Source organism: Triplophysa rosa, linkage group LG21 (genome assembly GCF_024868665.1).
Source record: "Triplophysa rosa linkage group LG21, Trosa_1v2, whole genome shotgun sequence".
NCBI classification, from domain to species: domain Eukaryota; kingdom Metazoa; phylum Chordata; class Actinopteri; order Cypriniformes; family Nemacheilidae; genus Triplophysa; species Triplophysa rosa.
The window spans coordinates 19541922-19562474 of record NC_079910.1 but is presented as its reverse complement, the minus strand read 5'-3'; the positions used below and the strand labels follow the sequence as shown (position 1 = coordinate 19562474).

General features: G+C 40.3%; 1 protein-coding gene across 1 annotated transcript in view; it reads right to left on the bottom strand.

The window, feature by feature from the left end:
- Positions 1–393: 393 nt before the first annotated feature.
- The window catches only part of prdm5 (PR domain containing 5), an 86234-nt gene continuing 66074 nt past the window's right edge, over positions 394–20553 (bottom strand). Inside the window, exons 14-16 of the mRNA XM_057319516.1 lie at positions 13709–13794; positions 4989–5093; positions 394–1462 (exon numbers count right to left, since the gene is read on the bottom strand). Of these exons, the coding sequence (XP_057175499.1) occupies positions 1298–1462; positions 4989–5093; positions 13709–13794 (356 nt within the window). The 3' untranslated portion in view covers positions 394–1297. The remainder of the gene's footprint in view (positions 1463–4988; positions 5094–13708; positions 13795–20553) is intronic.

Sequence of the window (20553 nt, the reverse complement as noted above, 5' to 3'; positions counted from 1 at the left end):
AACGGAATCAGTCACTTGTCGGACTTAAACCTGTATTACCCAAATAAGCAGCTCAGCTCAATATGTCTATATGAGCTTCAACATCATACTTTTATTGACGTCATTAAAAGAGTAACTATTACGATGTCCTTAAAATGACATTTCATGCTGTGTGTGAATGTAAGCAGTCTGCCAAGTTGTAAAGCCGAAAGTGAATAACAAAGCTATTGGCTCGGGGAAAAAGGAGTCAACTCTGAATCACGCGAACGAGTCGTTCTAATTTCAGTTCCGGGTCGGATTTGTTTCACTCCGTGTAATACCCGCCACCGTTCCATTTGCAACACTGCGCGTGGTAGACCAATCACAGCAGACTAGACCATCTGACCAATCAGATCAGATCTCTAATACAACGGCCTATTATTAGAAAATGAAAGTGTTTTTACACCGTGTATGTACGTAAACTAGTTCTTGGACACTCCATAAACCATAGTAGGACCTTAAAAATTACACAATATTTACTCTTTAAGCTTTATTGTAATACTGCCTCTTGCATATGGATCAGAGATCGATTTCAGAAATTGTCCATTTTTGCTGTAGATCTCAAACATAATGAGTATACTTTTATGACCACTTTCACAGTGCTTTAGAAACCGGCTTCAAGAACAACTATCAAGACAGCATGTCCAATCGTGTATCAAATCACATTGGATTCCTCCGACACCAGTTTAGCAAGATCCAATTGTTTAGTAAATTGTGATCTGGGAAGACGGACAGCCCTTTGAACACCAGAGAGAACGGCAATATATAAAAAACCAGACTGACCACATTACCGTCATTCATCTAAAGAAAAACAAAGCACTTCTCAAATTAAAACCGCAAGATGTTAATCTGACTATAAAACAAAAACCTCATGTAAACCCTAAGTAATACTGCAAATATAACATGATAAATATGGAATCATGCACTTAAATGCAAACAACATTTAAAACCAACAAACATAAAAAAGTGGAAAACTGGCAGGATATTTCTTTGGTCACGCAACATCTCCAAACAGTTGAGACAAATGTTGAATTGAAACTCACATACAAAAAGAACAAACGCATATATAGAAATAGTAGACATCATAATTTTACAATTGCACATTTCCATGCTGGTGATGAAACTGATTTGATGCTAAAACAGTAGCTTGTTGTGAATTCTCTACACAATAAAGCTTTAACTATCAGTAACTGCTCAATAAACCACACTTAACCATGGAATGTACTCTGTGTGAATCCTTGGTACGGTATATGACAAATATTTTTCAGTGAATGATTGTCTATCCCTCTGTCTCTCCGTGTACGTTCTCCATATGGACTTTGAGGTAGTCGTTCCGCGTGAACTTCTTGTGGCACAGTGAACATTCAGCCATAGGTCGGTTTGGGTTATGGGTCAGCTTGTGTCTGATCAACATCTTCTTCAGACTGAAGGACAGGTCACACACCTGTTAATACACAAACAATGATTCATGATTTACGGCATACTTTCTTCTATTCAATGTGCAGAGACAACTGACTTCCTGTGGTACTGTTGCGCTTTCAAGACTCTGGCTCAACCAATGGCGTTGATTTTGGGCCAGGACTTTTTTTGGCTTAAATGAAAGAAAAGGTTTGGGAAACCTAGTTGGAAATCATCAGGCGACACCCTATCTCTGCTGCCTTGACCTCTGTTCAAAACGTAAAGAAGAAATCTGTCAAGTACCCATCAGAGGTGCATGCGTTGCATAACCCATAAAAAGCTTACGGTTTTTATATTGTCATTAGAATTTGATCAAAGCAGCGCTGGTTTCAATTTTGTGTGTTATTATGACCTTGTGCACTCTGACCGCAGGATGGATGTAAAGACAAATACTGAAGACATCTTAACAGACACATAAACAACCAATAACTAAATGAATCAAAACATAACTCCAAAAACCAGGGAGGGAGCCACATAAAATCTTCTTACTATTACAATGCCATATGCTATTCGTTGAGCGCACACACACACACACACAATGCCAGAACCACTGGAAATTACACTGCCAACAAAACGCACACTCGGAAAGAGCGTGTTAGCGAACTGCAGCCAAACCGAGCTGTAAATCGAAGTCGGTTAAATCCTGCAGTCAGAGCCGTGGCCTAGTGCCACGCTACACACTATCAAATAAGCATCACCAATGGCCCACAAATCCATTTTGCATGATAAATCAAGTTTATCTCCCCAGGAAAATTCTATATTCTTTATCTCCATGAAGAGATACAGTGTATGGGAGAGAGACACTGCAGCTATCACTTTCTCTATAAAATGAATGTCATTTTTTATTTAAACAGCACGAAGAACATTTAACGCCTTCATAAGCTTCCCATTAGTCCCTCACTGTGAACTGCACGTGTGATATGGCTGTGTGTTGTATACAAGTATATGTTTGCGTGCTTATATTTAAATAAAAACTTTAGATCATTCTATACCCGTATGACTTCCTTCAATGGAGCACAAAAGCCCTTTCATGTCACAAACGGCAACTGTAACAATAACTACAGTATATTAGCATCCACATTAACGGACACTAATGTTTATTCTAAAAGGCTACAGTTTTACGTTTTAAATCTGAATGGATTTTGATTGGCTGTCAAAGTTATATTACTCATCAGCTATAAAAAAAATTGCCGTGAAAGTGATCCGAACAACATTTTTACTCTATAGTGGCTTTCGCACCGCAGGAACGATTTCATAGTTCCGGGACGATTTGCCGGAAGTACTTTTTGTTGTGTTCGCACCACAGGACCTAGACATAATTTCAGTTTGGGCATTTTAGAACCTTTTTTGGAGGAACACTTTAGCTCCTTCTCCGAGGCAGGATCTAAACCAGAAGGATAGGAACGACCCGTGACGTAAGCAAACGCTGATTGGCCGAACACAGCACCGATCACAGCAACCTCCATCAGCGGTCACACTTTCCTTATTGTTCCATTGACTTCCATTCATATGCATGCGAATGCGCCAGACGGGAAACGCAAGCTCACGCGAAAAGTTTATCGTTGTTCGTTGAAAATGTTTATCATGCGCATAAATGACGTCACTGTTGACCGGCTTACGTCAGTAAATAGTTCCTTTTGCCGATGGGTGCAAATCAGGGAAATGGCCTGAGGGAAAATCTAGTTTGCATAGGAGAGCCCTCTTTACTCGTTTCGGAACTTTGTTCCTGAACTTATGCGGTTGGAAAAACGCCTTCTGTATCATTATAGTTCTAGTTGTGATGTAGAGTCCAATATTTAGAAAGATTTGTAAAACTTTATATTTATAGCCTCGCAGCTTCGTCTATTATATAAACATGAATTACCATGTTTATATAAGCGTTACCAAGGTCCAAAATGCCAAAAGACACTATAAATGTGGTGCATGTTTGCATAATTAGACTATTCAGTTTCTGCACAGATGTGTAACTTCACATAATAACATGTGAGCCAGTGAAAGTTCTTTAGAGAAAAATCAATTTAAAAGCATTTTAAAAATTACCATCACAACACTTCAGCAAGCATGTCACACAATGTTCCTTGCTTTTATCTCCAACAGGAGCCGTGAAACAAAGACATGACCCCAAAAACCACTTCAAATAAAGTGAAATACCCGAGTCAATAACAAGGCTTCAAATAAATTTGGATTGCGCATGGTTTCTGGCATGTCGCTGTTTGCTTCAAAATTCTCCGCATGAAAGTATTACCGGAATCATGTGCCATCAATGGAAGCCATTGGGAATAACAATCTTCAGAGCAGCAGATTTCAGCCCAAATCACTTCAGGCTCAAAAGACTGGTCACGTCTAGTGCCGAGAGAATAAAAACAGAGGAAACAGCCAATTTTGTTCTTTTACGGTCTTTAAAACCATCGAAAGAACGACACGCCTGCAGCTTGCCATTGAAATAAATACACAAGATTTCTCATTTAGCGAAATGTGTGCACAGAGACTTCTCTGCATGAGTGGGTGTGTTTAGGTTCCTCAAGAGTCCTTCAAAGTGTGTTCACTGCTGGCAAAGTGTTGCAGACACAGAGGAAAATCTGCATTTCTGCAAATCTGTATTTGTTGCCCGTTTCTCACCGCTAAGCTAAAGGGTCTGTGAATCTCTCCACAAATCTCAACACTGACATTCGGACTATGATGATATATTACCTACCTACAAGAAAAATCATCAGTCCTTACAAATTCATTTAATTTATCATCAAATTATTTTCGATTTACAACGATTTTTATTTGATTAAAGGATGGCAAATAGAAAGTGACAAAGTGTAAACTGATGGTTGGTGGCATTGACTGTTAACGGTGTACTTTTTTGTTGCATTTTTGTATTGTAGCTCAGTTGAATTGAACAATTTGAAAATTTGTGAAATTAAATAAAAAAATTAGCAATTTTATGTTTCAAACAGACATGTCGATTGAGAGGCAAACATTACGGGCTGCAGCTTTAACACACATGACGCAGTATTCACAGATGGTCACAAATGTCTTTTTCAGGGACATTGAGAAGATAAGGAGGCGTTCATGACATTTTAACGGCGTGGCCTGGAGCGGGTCGGATCTGAATGTGTGTGTGTGTTTTAAGACGCCGTAAGGTCAGAGATGGGTCAGTTTGTGCAGGGCGGTTTCATCCTTGTGTCTGCCTGGCAGGAAGTCCTTCCACTGCGGCTTTGACGCCACAGTAACACCCTCTCACAAACACACACAGAGCATGAGTGTGCGCTAGTTTATGTGCCGTGTATCAGTCAAAGTGTTTTAGTTTGTGGTCTGATGTGCGTCATGGTGCTGATTATGAGGGTTAAACTCAAAACCGGCTTTAGTTCTGTCAATGATCTAAGACAAAACCCACCGAACGTCACACACTACCCACAATCCACCAGCTCTGCTCTTCCAGTGGGTTGAGCCTGCAGTGTGTGATTATTATGTATTTGTTATAGCAGTGGACGGTTTAGTGTGTATCTGTGTTTTTAACTTACGTCGCACTGGAAAGGCTTCTCTCCGGTGTGTGTACGCATGTGTTCATCCAAGCCGCGTTTCTGACTGAAGGCCTTGTTGCACTCGCTGCATTTATACGGCTTTTCCTGTATAAGAGAAAATAAGACATAAACATCCATAGACACACACACACAAGAATCTGCAATCCTGCCATTAAGTCACATGATTTGTGGTTACTATTGTGTTTTGAGTGGTTGCTAGGGCCTTGCTAGGGTGGTTTCTAGGAAATTGTGGCATGTGGTCCACCAGTTGAATTGTCTAATAACTGAACAAAAGAGAAAAACAGCACACATCTACTCAAGCACATTGATTTAAGGTATTGGTTATATACTGTAGTACAACTGTACAGGATGAGTTCGGCTATGTTCACATCTGACGTCTTTTATGACAAGAAAAAGTTGACAAGGGTGCTATTTAGTAAAAAAAGCTGGCAGCCATGTGAAACAGATCCAGACAGGCTTCATAGGCAGCGTAAGAGAATTCTATTTAACTTATAAACAGAGAGCGACTATGCAATAACATATTTACAAACTACAATACAAATTTCTCGCTAGAAATGCAATCAAAAGCTATTAAAAGTTAAAATTAAACTTAAGTTTATACAAAACTATACTCCAGCCGGCGTTTCAGCCACCATTTAATTTTTTCAAGCTTGATCCTGCTTGACCAATCTCTCATGTTGTTATGGAAACGATAGGTCTCGCTACTCGCTTGTCATTGATTGGTTAGCTGTGAAAAAGGAGCTTGACGTAGGGTGTTTTTTTTTCAACTTCAAAAGACGCTAGCAGCCTTCAAAAAAGAAGTCAAGTGTGAACATAGCCTATAGCGAGGAAGGCGGGGCGAGAGCCATGGGGCGGGTAAGGCGGGGCCGGTGGCGTAAGTGGCAACGAGTGTCAGCTGTGCGACCGCCGGTCCCTGCATGCCTCACGGGGGAGCTCGGGAGCATAAGAGGACGAGCGACCGGACCATCGAGAGAGAGGACCCGGGCCCGGAAGTTAAGTGGAGTTTGTTTGTGTTTGTTTGGTCGGCAGTAGTGTAGCAAAGCTCAATAAAACGGAAGGAAGGAGGCGGGAACCGGCATCATTCAAACAATAAACTTTTAACCGTGAAAGTAAATAAACAATAATAAAACAGGCCGGCAGCCCCTCGTGGCCGACTGCCGGCCAAACAAACACAAACAAACTCCACTTAACTTCCGGGCCCGGGTCCTCTCTCTCGATGGTCCGGTCGCTCGTCCTCTTATGCTCCCGAGCTCCCCCGTGAGGCATGCGGGGACCGCCCCGCCTTACCCGCCCCACGGATCTCGCCCCGCCTTCCTCGCTACATAGCCTTATGTAGTATTGTTTGTTCATAAGACTAACCCTGATGTCTTAGTAAACATTTGTACTTATGACTTAATAAACATCCAAAAACTTCTCAGGACTTGAAAGTACTATAGTGTAAAGTTGTAGTAAAATGTTACTGCAGGCAGTTATTCTATTTTTTCTGAAAAGAATGAAGACTTAAAATATTCAGAGAGGGTCAGAGTAATCCTTCAGGCAACAAGCATGTTTACACAAACACACACACACATGCACAACAAATGAAGTGGCCCTTCATGTGTTACACACCTGGAACACTTTACATGTGGAACACATATGCATACATTTGCTTATATAAAAGACTGAAAATGCACAACACTTCTATTACAACACAGACACACACTTCTAGGTAAAACAAACCTGGACAGTATTACACACATTCACACACAAATATTTTATAACTATTAGATTTTTAAAAAAGGACTGTCATTTTAAAGTGTCCATTATATAAAATGTGTCCATAACTCCTTGTCAAAATTATGCATGGCCCCTCGTCTGTATGAAAATTCAATAACGATGGTCGAAAACAACTAAACAGAGCATTTAAATAAAACAGAATGAAATGTTTTCTTGACACAGTTCACAAGTTTCTTTAACAGTACAGGTGAATTAAAATGTGTACTGTGTGCACGGAGTGTAATCAGTTATAAAGAAAAGAAAATGAAAATTAATTGAATATCGATAAAACCTGTCAAATAATTGTTTAGAATCTTTCAAACCCAATTTCTCAAAGACAGTTGAATATGTAAATGATTATTGCTCTGCAATAGTTTTGAGAAGAAACATGCATAATATTTATATCATTAAGGGTCAATCACACCAAGAACAATAACCATAAAAAGAACAATAACAACAGTATTTTATCAACCACATCAATAACATCAGATAATGTTGAGACTGTTTATGCTCGTGCTTATTCCAAGCTTGTGCGCTGCACCTTCACAGTTTACATATGCGAGCCCTTTAAATTCAAATAGATTTTGATTGGCTGTCAATGTTTTATCATTCAGCTGGAAAAGCCGATTTGAAAGTGATCCCAATCGTTGCTCAATGTCTTCAAATTGAATCTAAAAACACACACATCAAGCACATAGGCTGTGTCCGAAATCGCCTACTGCCATACTATATAGTAGGTGAAAATGAGTATGAGTCATGAATAGTATGTCCGAAACCTCAGTATGCAAAAAACAGTAGGCGAGAAATACCCGGATGGTCTACTACTTCCGCCGAGATTCGGGAGTGTGGATCGGATGGACACTTCTCTATCCCATGATGCCACAGGAGCTAAGCAACGGTCAAATTTCAAAAGTAAATCAAATAAATATAGCGGAAAACTTTAAGACGGACGTCTGTTTTTAATGTAAGTGCCAATAAATTAATTTCTCGTGACTAAATTATGTTTTTATCAACTCTCACGTGTAGGTTGGTAGGTTACGTCATAGGTCAAAGAGCATACGGGTCACATGACCATAAAACATGGCGGATACAGTATGTCCCAAATGTATTCATACTACTCCCACTCATACTATATAGAACGTACTGTTTTGACGGCCGATAGGTAGGTACTTATTCAAATTCAGTACGTACTGTCACAGTATGCCATTTTGGACGCAGCCATAGTGTCAGTTCTGGCAGGCACGTTAGTCAAGCTTGCTCAGCTGATGTCATCAGGTGCAGCTAATCAGTGTCAACCAATAGTGAAACAACACCTACTAGACTGTTGCTGCGTCCGTATTCATGACTCGTACTCATTTTTTCGCCTACTATATACAGTAGTATGGAAATAGGCGATTTTGGACGCAGCGTGTGTCCTATTTAAGTTGCCTTCCTCTACAGCGTTTTAATCATGCCACGCTCAAAAAACCCACCACCATCCCCAACTCCTCGTCATTTGACTGCATCTATGAGCGCTTTTCCATCATCGCGCCGAACCGTTCTAAGCACAGTCTGAAACGGTTACAGTTGTGTTTCCACGTGAGCCTGGTTTGACACGACACGATTACAAACTGTTCTCAGCTCGGAATCGTTCTAATGAATGCCGGCAGAGGCGTTATAGCTCAGTCTCTTGTGTTACCAAGGCAGCGCGTGACGTGTTCGTGTTTACATTCTAAAAATTTCCGTTATCAGCCCGGCGGTGGAAAATGAAACCATTTACGTACCGGCTGGCATGGATCGGCATGGAGTGGAATGATTTGGCAACAAGAACAATTAGGCGCAATGGTGGAAAAGCACTCTATTAGGTATCCTTTAATTTCATCCTGTACGCATCCTGATTTTTATTCATTTTCCATTCTGACAGGTATAGATCCTCTTTTAGATTATGTCCTTTTAGTATACTAATTTTGCATATCACTATTGAGCAAAGGATGTATATCCCTGTTTTGAAAATTGTTCTGGTTCCCCATGTGGGGGGGATATTATTATTGCTGCACTCCTGCTCTGTTTGTCCAAGGCTTTCATTCCACCAACCTTAAATATTGCTATTGTTTAAATTTTTGACAGTAGTGGTCCTGACAGAAACGTTATGTGAGGAGTGTTATGTGAGTGGGTCTGTAGGCAGATAAAGTGTCTGTGTCTTGAGCAGAGTGTTAAACAAGCATACGTTGATAGCCAAGACCATGCTAATACTTTCAATTCCAGCTGTCATGGGAATGGGTGGACACAGGAAGAGAGGATCCTGGGAAACGGAGCAGGGCAAGGTGTGGCTGCACACACACAAGATAGGCAAGGTGCAGAGGGATCAAGTGTGTGTTTTACAGAGAAACGTAACGAACATGGGCCCGGGCCAGCTTGGACGCGTGTGCGTGTTTGAGAGAGAAAAGTATACAGCGTAAGATGAGAGTCTTGGCATTTATAGAGCATGATATGTCCAGTATGTAGACGTTAGCCTCCATCAGCAGTAAAAACCTTCAGCTGGGACTGTCAGCAACATGACCCTCACAAAAATATGTACAGGTCAAGAGTCACGGACTATGACACACATTAGCACAGATGGACGAGAGTGGATGGCCCATAATTCTTTGCAGCTTTGTGAGTCATTCCATAATGACTGTAAATCTGGTAGTATGAAACCTGAAAGATGTTCTCAGGCAGTATGAAGAGGTATGAAGACATCAAAGCGTGTACAAATCCGATGTGCCTTCATCTGGTTATATAGTCAGGATAAATTAAACTTTTCACTGCCTGTAATATCCCACAATCCTGTAAACCGTTCACTGCTTATGTTCCACAATCATGCATTTTTTTATTCATTATTTTATTTCCAAGATATAGGCATTAATAAAATCAATATCTTGACTATCTGCTAAAGTTGACTTCTTTTGTTAGGGCGTCTTGGGGGCTTGTCTCTTTCTTTGAAGTCAATGACTGAGTCAAATGCCTTGATTCATTCAGTTCCAGTATTTGGTCATGAAACGTCTTGGTTACGGATGTAACCTCAGTTCCCTGATGGAGTGAACGAGATGTTGTGTCGAACCGACAGATCGCTTCCGACTATTTTAGAAAAGGCCAATGAAATTGGCGAATGAAATTTGCATGCCGGACTCCGCCCCCGGATATCTGGGTATAAAAGAGAGACGGCATGCTGCATTCATTCACCTTTGGGCTGAGGAGCCTGAGACCTCTCTCGACTGCTGCAGCAGCGGCACGCGTTGTGGCATGAGGGACACAACGTCTCGTTCCCTCCATCAGGGAACTGAGGTTACATCTGTAACCAAGACGTTCCCTTTCTGTCGATCTCTCGACGTTGTGTTGAACCGACAGATGGGGTTCCTATGGAAAACGCTACGGCGCTGTGCTGCATTACAATCTCTAGAGGAGCGACGCTGACTGGCCTGGGCGTGTCAGACGTGAGCGCTAGCGCGAAATTGTAACCATCCAGTGGAGAGGTAGGGGGTCCCAGAGCTTTCCTTGAAAGATGGGAAGCCCCTGCCACCGGCCCGGCACCATAAGGGCCACTGGGTAAGCGTTATTCCCCTACAAACGCTACAAAGACCACTACCTACCATGGGGAGGAATAGTGGAGACACCCGCATGGTCTTCACCTGTGCAAGGTTTGGCCAGAGGTGTCTCTCATGGACCACAAGTGTGGACATCGCCCGACCCAGGGCCCACGAGGTCGGTGGCGGCGCGGAGTTCCTGCATAAGCGCTGAGTCGGTCTTACCCTCATGGAGCTCTCTCAACGCCCTGGCCTCAGGATGGCCATAGCGTGGAGAGAGGAGGCAGCTTGGCCCACAGCAATGTAAGCTCTCGACACCAGAGATGCCGAAACCCTACATGTTCCGGACGGGAGTCTAGGCCGAGCCCCCCCAGGTGGCCGCCGTCTGCGGGCACAAGTGCACCGCGATGGCACAGTCCACCTGGGGGAGATTGACGTATCCTCTAACTGCCTCACCCTCGAGGGAAGAGAGGGCGACAGAACTTGTTGGATGTGGACGCGCTGAAAAGGGGGCGTTCCAGGCCTTACTAAGTTCCTCATGCACTTCTGGTAAACGCGGCACTGGGGGGCGGGTGTGGCTTGGAGCCGCGCTCAAACCCGAGGCACCATGTATCCAGCCGCGAGCGCTGGGAGAGGCAGTGCGGGCACTGCAGCCCAACGCTCACGGCGGCCCGGGAAAGCATGGCTGACATTTCGAAGTCCGCATCTTCCTGGGCTCGACCCCCCAAGGGAGGGAGCTCCGAGGAATTGTCGGAATCAGATGCCAGTAAGTCACCCTCCGATGCTGCAAGGGACATCTCATCATCACGCACCGTTTCTGAATACGTGGTTGAGGAACAAGACAGTGGGACCGTCTCCTGGGGAACGGTCAGATGAGCGACGGATTAACGCTCACAGTAAACCTCATATCACCCTCGCTCCTCGCCGTAGCAGACGGCAGGGCCGTAGCCCTGCTGTCACAAAACGGGAAGCAGACGAGGTGGTGGCTGAGTCCCGTGGGAACACAGCCACCCGTGAACGCAACGTCTGAATCGTCAACCGCCCGCAGTGCGGGCAGGACGTATCCACAACGTCTGGCGCAGCGTGCTGGAAGCAGACATCATGTCCGTCCCCCTCCTCGATGAGTGTGTTGCACCCACGAGAACAGCAGGACATGCCACGCTGGAGAAATTAGCTCTTTTAGAGAAAAAAAATCAAACACTTCTGGCACTGCCGAGACGCCCAGGGGAAGTCGCCCCAGGAAGGGACAGTCCGCTGCACCACGTCGTAAGATTCCAGCAGTAATTCGGTGTAGAGTTTGAAGTCTCGAAGTCGATCCAGTGTGAAGGCTCCGAAGAACAAAAGGTGAATGAATGCAGCATGCCGTCTCCCTTTTATACCCGGATATCCGGGGGCGGAGTCCGGCACGCAAATTTCACTCGCCAATTTCATTGGCCTTTTCTAAAATTGTCGGAAGCGATAGGAAGAGCGAACCCCATCTGTCGGTTCGACACAACGTCGAGAGACCGACAGAAAGGGAACTAAACAACATGATTTACAGCAAATCACTATGCACATGGAAACCACGTGAAATATTCAGTAGGGGAAATACACAAAGAATGAAGCTTTGTCACTTTGTCTGTGTTGTTTTAGGACCAAATGCATTATTTAGGCACAATGCCCACACTTATGTAGCGCTGCAATTCTTCATCTAGCAGGATTCAGACTTTGAGACTTTGTAGGATGCAGCAGAAGGAATGGGGCATCCTACAATGAATTTAATTTCTTTTTTTTTGTGGCCCAAAAATACAGTTCAATAGTATAATATGGATTAGCACAGTTCATGTTTGTTCTCATTACACCATCAGAGTCGTTCATTCAGTTTGCATTATGATATCATAATAGCCTTGTTCTGCTCTCTGTTGTGTGTCAGTTCACAGCTCATATGTTATGGTTAAGTATTACTGGATCATGGTCCATATTTGGCAAAGAGCTCTAATGATGTGCTGCATCTGTTCTGCTTTCTGAAGTTTTCTTGGATTAACGCTGATGTTGCCACTAGGTCTGCGCTATGAAACTGAGAGACGCCGCTATTCTAAATATCTGGGTTAAAGATGGCAAAAGTGATATGGTTCATTCAGGATATGATGTCACAACAAACACCCATGTCATCCATCATCAAAAATATGGCAAGCAGATTAACGTCCATTTATAGAGGCTTAAAAGGACAGTTCACCCAAAAATGAAATTCCGTCATGAATTACTCACTCTCTAGTTCCAAACCTGCATATATTTCTTTGTAGTCAATGGGGTCCAGGAACTGCTTGGTTATAAGCATTCGTCCAAATATCTTTCTCTGTGTTCATCAGAACAAAGAAATTCATACAGATTTGGAACAACTCGAAGGCGAGAAAATGATTTTTTTTGGGGGGGTGAACTATCCCTTTAAAAGTGATGTAAGAATCTCACTGAATGCAGCACCTAAAAGGACCAACTTGCTAATTTCTCCCACTGATTTTAGTTGTTGGGCTTTACATGGTCGATGGAGAAAGTTTGTGCGTGTGAACGTGTCTGTTAGTGGGTGACTTTTAACAGGCCCACAGACTCAATTCCCAGCTGAGTTAATGGCCCTACTGGTAGTATTCCGAACCTCTGGGAATGATGGACACATCTCGGAGGAAGTCGGTGGGACTTTCATGGAGCTTTATTCCAAACCCATCTCACTTGCTTTTTTCCATGATACACAAAAGGCAAAATGTTAGGGACATACAGCCTCAATCACCAACATTCAGTCATTCCCAAACATGACAGTATCCCACAAATCGAAGAAAGCCATACAACTTTACAGCAACAAGTGAATTTTAACTCATTTTGGGTTAGCCACCCCTTTTAACTCATTTTTGTTAAAGGTGTGGTATAATTTGATCACATGTTTCTGTACCAGCATTGAAACACAGCTGGACACACACACGCACACACACACACACACACACGCACAGGCTTTGGTTGACTATCCCCGTGGGGACAGTCCATAGGCGTAATGTTTTTATACTGTACAAACTGTATATTCTATCCCCTATCCCTAACCCTATCCCTAAACCTAAAGATCATAGAACACTTTTTGCATTTTTAGATTTGTAAAAAATATTGTTCTGTACAATTTATTAGCTTTTTTGCCCCTGGGGACCTCAATTTTGGTCCCCACGGTGACACGAGTCCCCATGTGTTGGTGTGTATTCAGGTTTAGGTCCCCACTGGGATATACAAACATGAACGCACACACACACACACACACACACACACACACAAGACAAGAGCAACCACACATTCACATAAAAACACACAAACAGATGTCATGGGGATATTAAATCGAACAAAGACAGTTTTGTGAGTATGTATGTGTGCGTCCGTGAGTGGTCTTACCCGTGTGTGTGTGCGTATATGCATCTTAAGACCGTCGTTCTTGCTGAAGGCTTTGTCACAGTATGGACACTGATACGGCCGTTCACCTGAACACACAAACACACATCATCAAACATCAGACTTTTAGAAAACAGCTGACAGAATATGATAATTATTAAATAAATAATATATAAATATAAATAGATAAATAATTATTCCATAAGGAAACATTTTGTGTCTCATATTCTAGAGCAGTCATCCTCAACTGGTGGTCCGCGGACCGGTCCGGACCTTTCCTTCGTTTCATCCAGACCGCGAGACATAGCCATTTAAAACATTTGACTATTTCAGTTGTTTAAATTGAGCCGCGCGTCTACACAACGGAGAATGACATCACACGCGCTCTCAGGAACATTTATGCAATTGATCTTTTGCCGCTATATCCTCTAATATCTTTATCTAGCGCCAAACGCGCTTCATTTGAACCCTTTCCACTCCGCGCGCGCTGCTTCTCTCCCGCCAAAGACGCGCCACAAGAAGAGCAGCAGACACTTGTTTATTTTAACAACAGAAGCGCAGACACGCAGAGCAGGTAAATGGACACACAACGGTAAACAAAATGCAGCAATTTTAAAGTATGTGTATCTGTCAATCAGTTTACTGTCTGCTATATGTCTCCAACCTTTCGACCAGATTTGTGATATTTTATGAACCATAACACTTTTATCTACATTTAGCATTAGCATTATTGATCAGCATGTAAACATTAGTAACCCAGGCTAAAGTCTCCTCATCAAATTAATTTTGAGATAACAAGCATCAAAGATTAATTTCAAGCATTCATTTCACTAAGAGTTCAATCTTTAAAATAGCATTATTCAGTCAATATTGAATATATTGTTGTTGATTTTATGTAGAAAACAGTAAAAATACTTTTGCTGGGTTTTCACAAGCAGGGTCACATTTTATAATGAACAACATCCTAATTGGGAAATTATTTAAAGATAGAAGTAGTTCTGGTATGAATGGCATGGAAAGGATTATTTAGTAAGTAACTTTGTTTTCTGTTTATGATGAGAGCATTTTAATTGTTACATTACATTTGTTGTTTGTATGTTGTCAGTAGTTTTTTATTTACAAATATTAATTATCAGACTTCTATTAAGAGGGCATTCCCCTAAAGCCACAGAGCCTACAGTACATACATATATACATACTGTGGATATCAAAATATATATATCATATCTTTTATTTATATATATCCAAGTGGGCTAAACTGATTAAAAATATATATATTTTCAAAAAACATTGTCCGGACATTCGTTTGGAAGAAAATATAAAGACCGGACCTCTTGGAACTTTAATTGAATACCCCTGTTCTAGACCTATTGTCTGATGTTCTACTGTAGAGTACAGAGTCTACTGCACTAGATTACATAATACCAGGTATTTACAACAGATCTGATAGCTTTTGTGTATAGACATGATGCTCAACCCTATGTTCTATGTGTTTCTATCAAAGCAAATGTGGTTCTGACTAGAAGACTTTACTCTGTGCAGGCACTTTCGAGATTCTGGTCTCAAACCAGAAATAATATCGGCCAGAAAGTAAAATATTATAACCATACAAAGTTAAACATAGAAACTTTAATGAACTGTTCACAATGGATGCACTCAAAGCACTGTAATGCAATGATTTGTAGATAATTGTTTATGGGCTATTCTACAGAATTCGTGCAAACTGCTGTCCCACATTAAAAAAAACACATTTAAAAAGCATTCAAGTATTTAAATCTTAGATTACTAAGAATTACTAAGATTCCTCTATTATCTATTGAAGCCACAATAATATTTAAAATATCAGTAAGCTTTAAATATGTAAAATCATCATTTATTGGGTCATTTCAATTTCAATATTGATATTATATCATGATATTAAAATCATTTTTGCATTTTTTACCATTGTTGTTTTAAAAAATACCTTTTTGATATTTAAAAAAAAGTTAAGTTCAAGAAAAATATATATTTTAAATGATTAAACTACAAAAATGTGTCCTGCATTTTCATGTCACTACCGAAACAGTGTATGTTTTAGTCCATTGGCTTAGACTGATTTGAGCCACACCCCCACACTTTTGATCAAGAATCATTACTGTGTCCCTCTTGGTGAGTAAATCGGTCTTATCATTTTGAAGTAAATGTGTTCAAAAAGGTCTGAAAATCTGTGTCTAACTTTAAGGAAAGTCATTACCAAAACTCTTTTTTCTGCAATTAAGCAAACTTTTTTGGGCGTTATTCCATAAATCTGTTCAGAACTGTGCATGCTAACGATGTGCTGATTAGCATCTTTGAGCTACATTCATAAATTGTCACTACCAAAACAGTCACGATTGAAACCTATCACTGGGTATCATTGTTTCGGTAGTGACAAAAAGGAACACTTAATCCTTAATTTGGGGAAATAAACAAAGCAAAAGACAAAGTACATTTATGCAAATCATTAGTATTTTAGTATGTTTTAGTAGTGATATAGTATGTGAGCTGTAGGTTTTCTATTAGATATTTACTGTCAGATGTGTGTCTGCTATATGTGCAACATAGTTAGTTATTTGTATTAACATAAAATGTTGAAAGTCTAATTCAACTGTGCCAATTAAATATTGTGGTCACTACCAAAACATTACCATTGTTTACCATTACTACTGAAAACGTGTGTGTTACGACCGAAACATGGGATGTTTTGTCAAAAATGATATATTAAATGATCAACTAAGATGTTAAGATAGTGTTTGGTTCAATGAATTTATAAAGTAACAAATCCTTAACTTTGAAATCAGTATAGTCAATTTTATGCATTTAAAAAAAAAATGGATTCAAAATACAACAAATCTCATGAATTACACTTCAAATATTGTTAAAATTGTAACTGTTATTGATTTACCTGTGAAAACATTTAAAAATATATATTAAAAAAATTTAAAGGGTAGATTTAAACAAAATCTTAATAGGATAATATAATCCTTTTTATTAAATTATATATTATTGTGTTTCGGTAGGGACAAATTTGGGGAGAGGAAGAATATTCCAAAACTTTCTGAAATTACATGAGAATTAACTGCACAATTACTAGAAATGTGTACTTTTGATATTATAAAATTTGCAAACATAAAAAAATTCTGGGGGAAAATAACATTTTAAGATGTTTCCAACTCTGACTGCACCAGTTCTATACATTGCCTCTCTATCACCATCTCTGTTTGAAACCTAAAATTAAAGATACCTTTAAATGTTTTTAAGTGGGTTAAAGTAAAAAAATTCTCGCAAAATCGTAAAGACAAGATTGTTCCTAAATAATAATCACTAAGATTAGGTAGTGATGTTTTGAACACTATTTTTTTTATGCACAACTGACCAAAAAAACAAACAAAGACCATTTTTAACAAGAATGTTTGTTAGTGGGCAGGCTATGTCGTACCAAAGCCATTTGACTCTTGGGTCAGTGGAAATGTGGCTGGTTCTGTAAGAGTTCCACAGATCCTCTGCCTGATAGTTCTGGTGGAAAATGAATATGAAGGATCTAATGCCATTTCCACATTAAGAAATCACAAATGCTTCCAACATTCTACACCACTGAGATCAAAGCCTGGCATCTTCTGCCCTCTTCTAGAAAGTTGTAATGCCAGGCATAACTCGGGTTTGGAATTGGGTGCCTGGCAAACAACTCGGAATCTCCTTTGTATGAAAAGGTCCAATATGTTGCAGAAATCACCACACACAAAAAAACTGTTCCAGGACAATTATGCCAGTGATCACATTTAAAACTGGCCCTGACCACTACAGCTCAATCAGAGATGAATTTGATAATATGCTCTGGTTTAATCTGAGGCTATAAACACTGCCCTGTAAGACTGATGACAAATACTTTTTGTAGCCAAGGATCAAGTACGGTGAATTCACAAAAGCAGCTGCATATTAACAATACAATCAGATACGTATTTATGCAAAAAGAGAAAGCTTTAATCTTTGCTAGACAGTATATGTGCTTTGGCACAAAATGGATATATACTGTCGGATTTCTGTCTACAAAAAGTCTGAAATAACGTGTCCACATGGAATAGAAAATATAAATCAGGATTTTCAAATCAATACACCGTGCCCCTTTAGGATCCCACGCCTCCTCTCCAGAAATGTAAAACCAAATACGCAGGGACTATCTCTACAATCTTGAACCGATGTGACCTGATGTGGGTGGGGTCAGTTAAACCCCGCCCCCTCCGGATCAAAGCGTCACTGGGCCGAATGGTAAAGATGCTATCTGAGCGTGCTCGGTATCACCACAATAGAGGAGTGACAAGCTGTCAGTCAAGCAGTGGGCAAACACGTGGGTCTGCTTTAGATAAAACTGATCCGGATTTCAGATAGCAGGCCAGTTGTGATTAAAGCGCGGCAGTTCTGCCATATGAAGTTACATACACATACAGCTCAAATCAGCACTTAAATTGGTTTTATCTAAAAAACACCCATAATTAACACAAGACTGAATCTGAGATACAATCTGCTATATACTCTAAATTATACACATTATTGTAACTAATTACAATTTTATTATAGATAATATAGATATTATAGATAATGGATTAGTAGACTGCACTACCTCTATGACATCATCAAATATACTGTTAAACCAATTTAGTTCAAACGGCGAATGCGCAACAAAGTTATTAGGTTTTCAGGCAATAGTCATGGCTAGCTAGTTAGTTTCTCCAACAATGTTGCGTCTTATGCAGGGTTGGTGCAACGCACGTGGCTTAACAAGACACATATTAAAGTTCAAAAAATTTGATGAAAATTACAACTAATAAGTTATATTAAACATTAAATAAATGTATTGACCCGAACAGAAAAGTTGAACATTTTATATAAGCTTTTTATCCTTTTCAACTAACGTTTCAGCCCATAATTAACCAGTCTTACTAAATGAGCAAAGCTCATTCACATCCTACGTGAGCTTTGAATGATTCACTGATTTCTTACATTCTGTTTAAACAAATTTGTTCAAAGGAGTCATTTGTTTGCGAGTCGTTCTGATCGCAATGTGCGTTCAAACTGGCGAACTCTTTGTGCATAGTATAACGCTAATTCAACAAGCCAAATTCACAGCTAAAACATTACAATGATGTACAGCACATTTATAATAAGAAACCTTTTTAAGAAATTGAACGTAAAACACCTGGGGCCTCATTTATAACCTTTGCGTACGCACAAAACATTCCCTGAAAGAGGCGTACGCCACTTCCCACGCAAAAGATGGGATTTATAAAAACAAACTTGACGGAAAAATGTGCGCACCTGCACGCAAACTCTGACCCATGCGTACGGACATTTTGGAGACAGAGCAGTTTGGCGACACCGATGGTGAGTTAGTGAACTCAAGTTAGATTGCAAAAGGTAAGTGTGATAAAAATGATTATAAGCATTAATCCCTCACACACATTTAATTTTACCTTAAATATCCTCATTATCACGAAGATTAAATCTGCAGTTATTTGTGCTTGTATTGGGTGATACTTGTTATGCAGCTCTTGTAAAATCAAACTCAAATCTTAAATAAAAATTCAATCTAAATATTTAATCAGCGCTGTCTCACCATCACACTATGAGCGCATGAGGAGGAGATGATCCGACTGCATAGAATATAGGACAGCATCAAATAACACAGTGTAAATAAATAGCTAAATATATTTTCCTGCATAATCATCGAATGTCAAAGTCTGGAAATACAGCCATTAAACTCTCGCACAATCGTTACTCTAAATGTCCTCGTTATCGGTTTTAACTATGTTCATAACAAAACCGGAATGAAGAAACATTCGTCTCTAACAATTATGTCTTCAAATTTTATCTCAGGCGAAGGACACCACTAATTAATGATGTGATTTTAATGAGGTGTCTAAATGCTGTAAACATATAAATGCTGCAGAGACCTTCTTTGGCTTTCATATAATTATAATAATAATTATAACAATTATTAATATGGAAATCTCAGTGAATCTCATGTGTGGCCATTTGTGATTTCGTTACGGAGATAAAGGATCGGGGGTTTTACATAAGTTTTTGTTATTTTTCTATGGCATCTGATAGCGGTTGAACCCGGAAACGGTATACGTCCATAATGGTGCGTGACGTCAGGCTTAACAAGCGGATTGGATGTCAGGCTTATTAATATACGAATAAGCATTCATGAGCTGCTTTGCATTGACTATTTATGGGTAAAAATGGGCGTGTACAGGGCGGGATATGAGGCTGATTCACGTACGCACACTTGCAGGTAATCTGTGATTTATAAAGGGAAAATTGCGTGCAGGTGTGCGTGCGCAAGGTTTTATAAATCTCAATTTTTGTTTGCGTACGCCCTTTTCAGCATTCTGGCATAAGTTCACTTTTAGGAAGGTTTCTACGCACTGTTTTATAAATGAGGCCCCTGAACAGCTGTCAAACACCTAGCTCCTAATTATAGCTCTTCTACTGAACTCTTCATCGCCTCCATTGTGGCGTAATGCCGCAACTGCAGTTACAAATGACAGTCTGTTTAATGCCCACATTGTTTTTTGTGAAGACACTCGACATAATTTTGCCGAGAGTCGGAGGCGGCACGAAATTTGACTGAGGTGGCCGCCTCCAATTTCTCTATGCAGGAAAAACCCTGCTTATGGTGGGTAAGCAATGAGTTACGTCGTTGTCCGGGAAACGCACTCCTGGACGAGAAAACTAGCCACAGAAGAAAATGTTACAGTGTTCCAACCACTTGCATTGTGTTATGATGAATTCTTAAGTTTCTCAATGATGTTATCCTAAAAAGAGCTGCA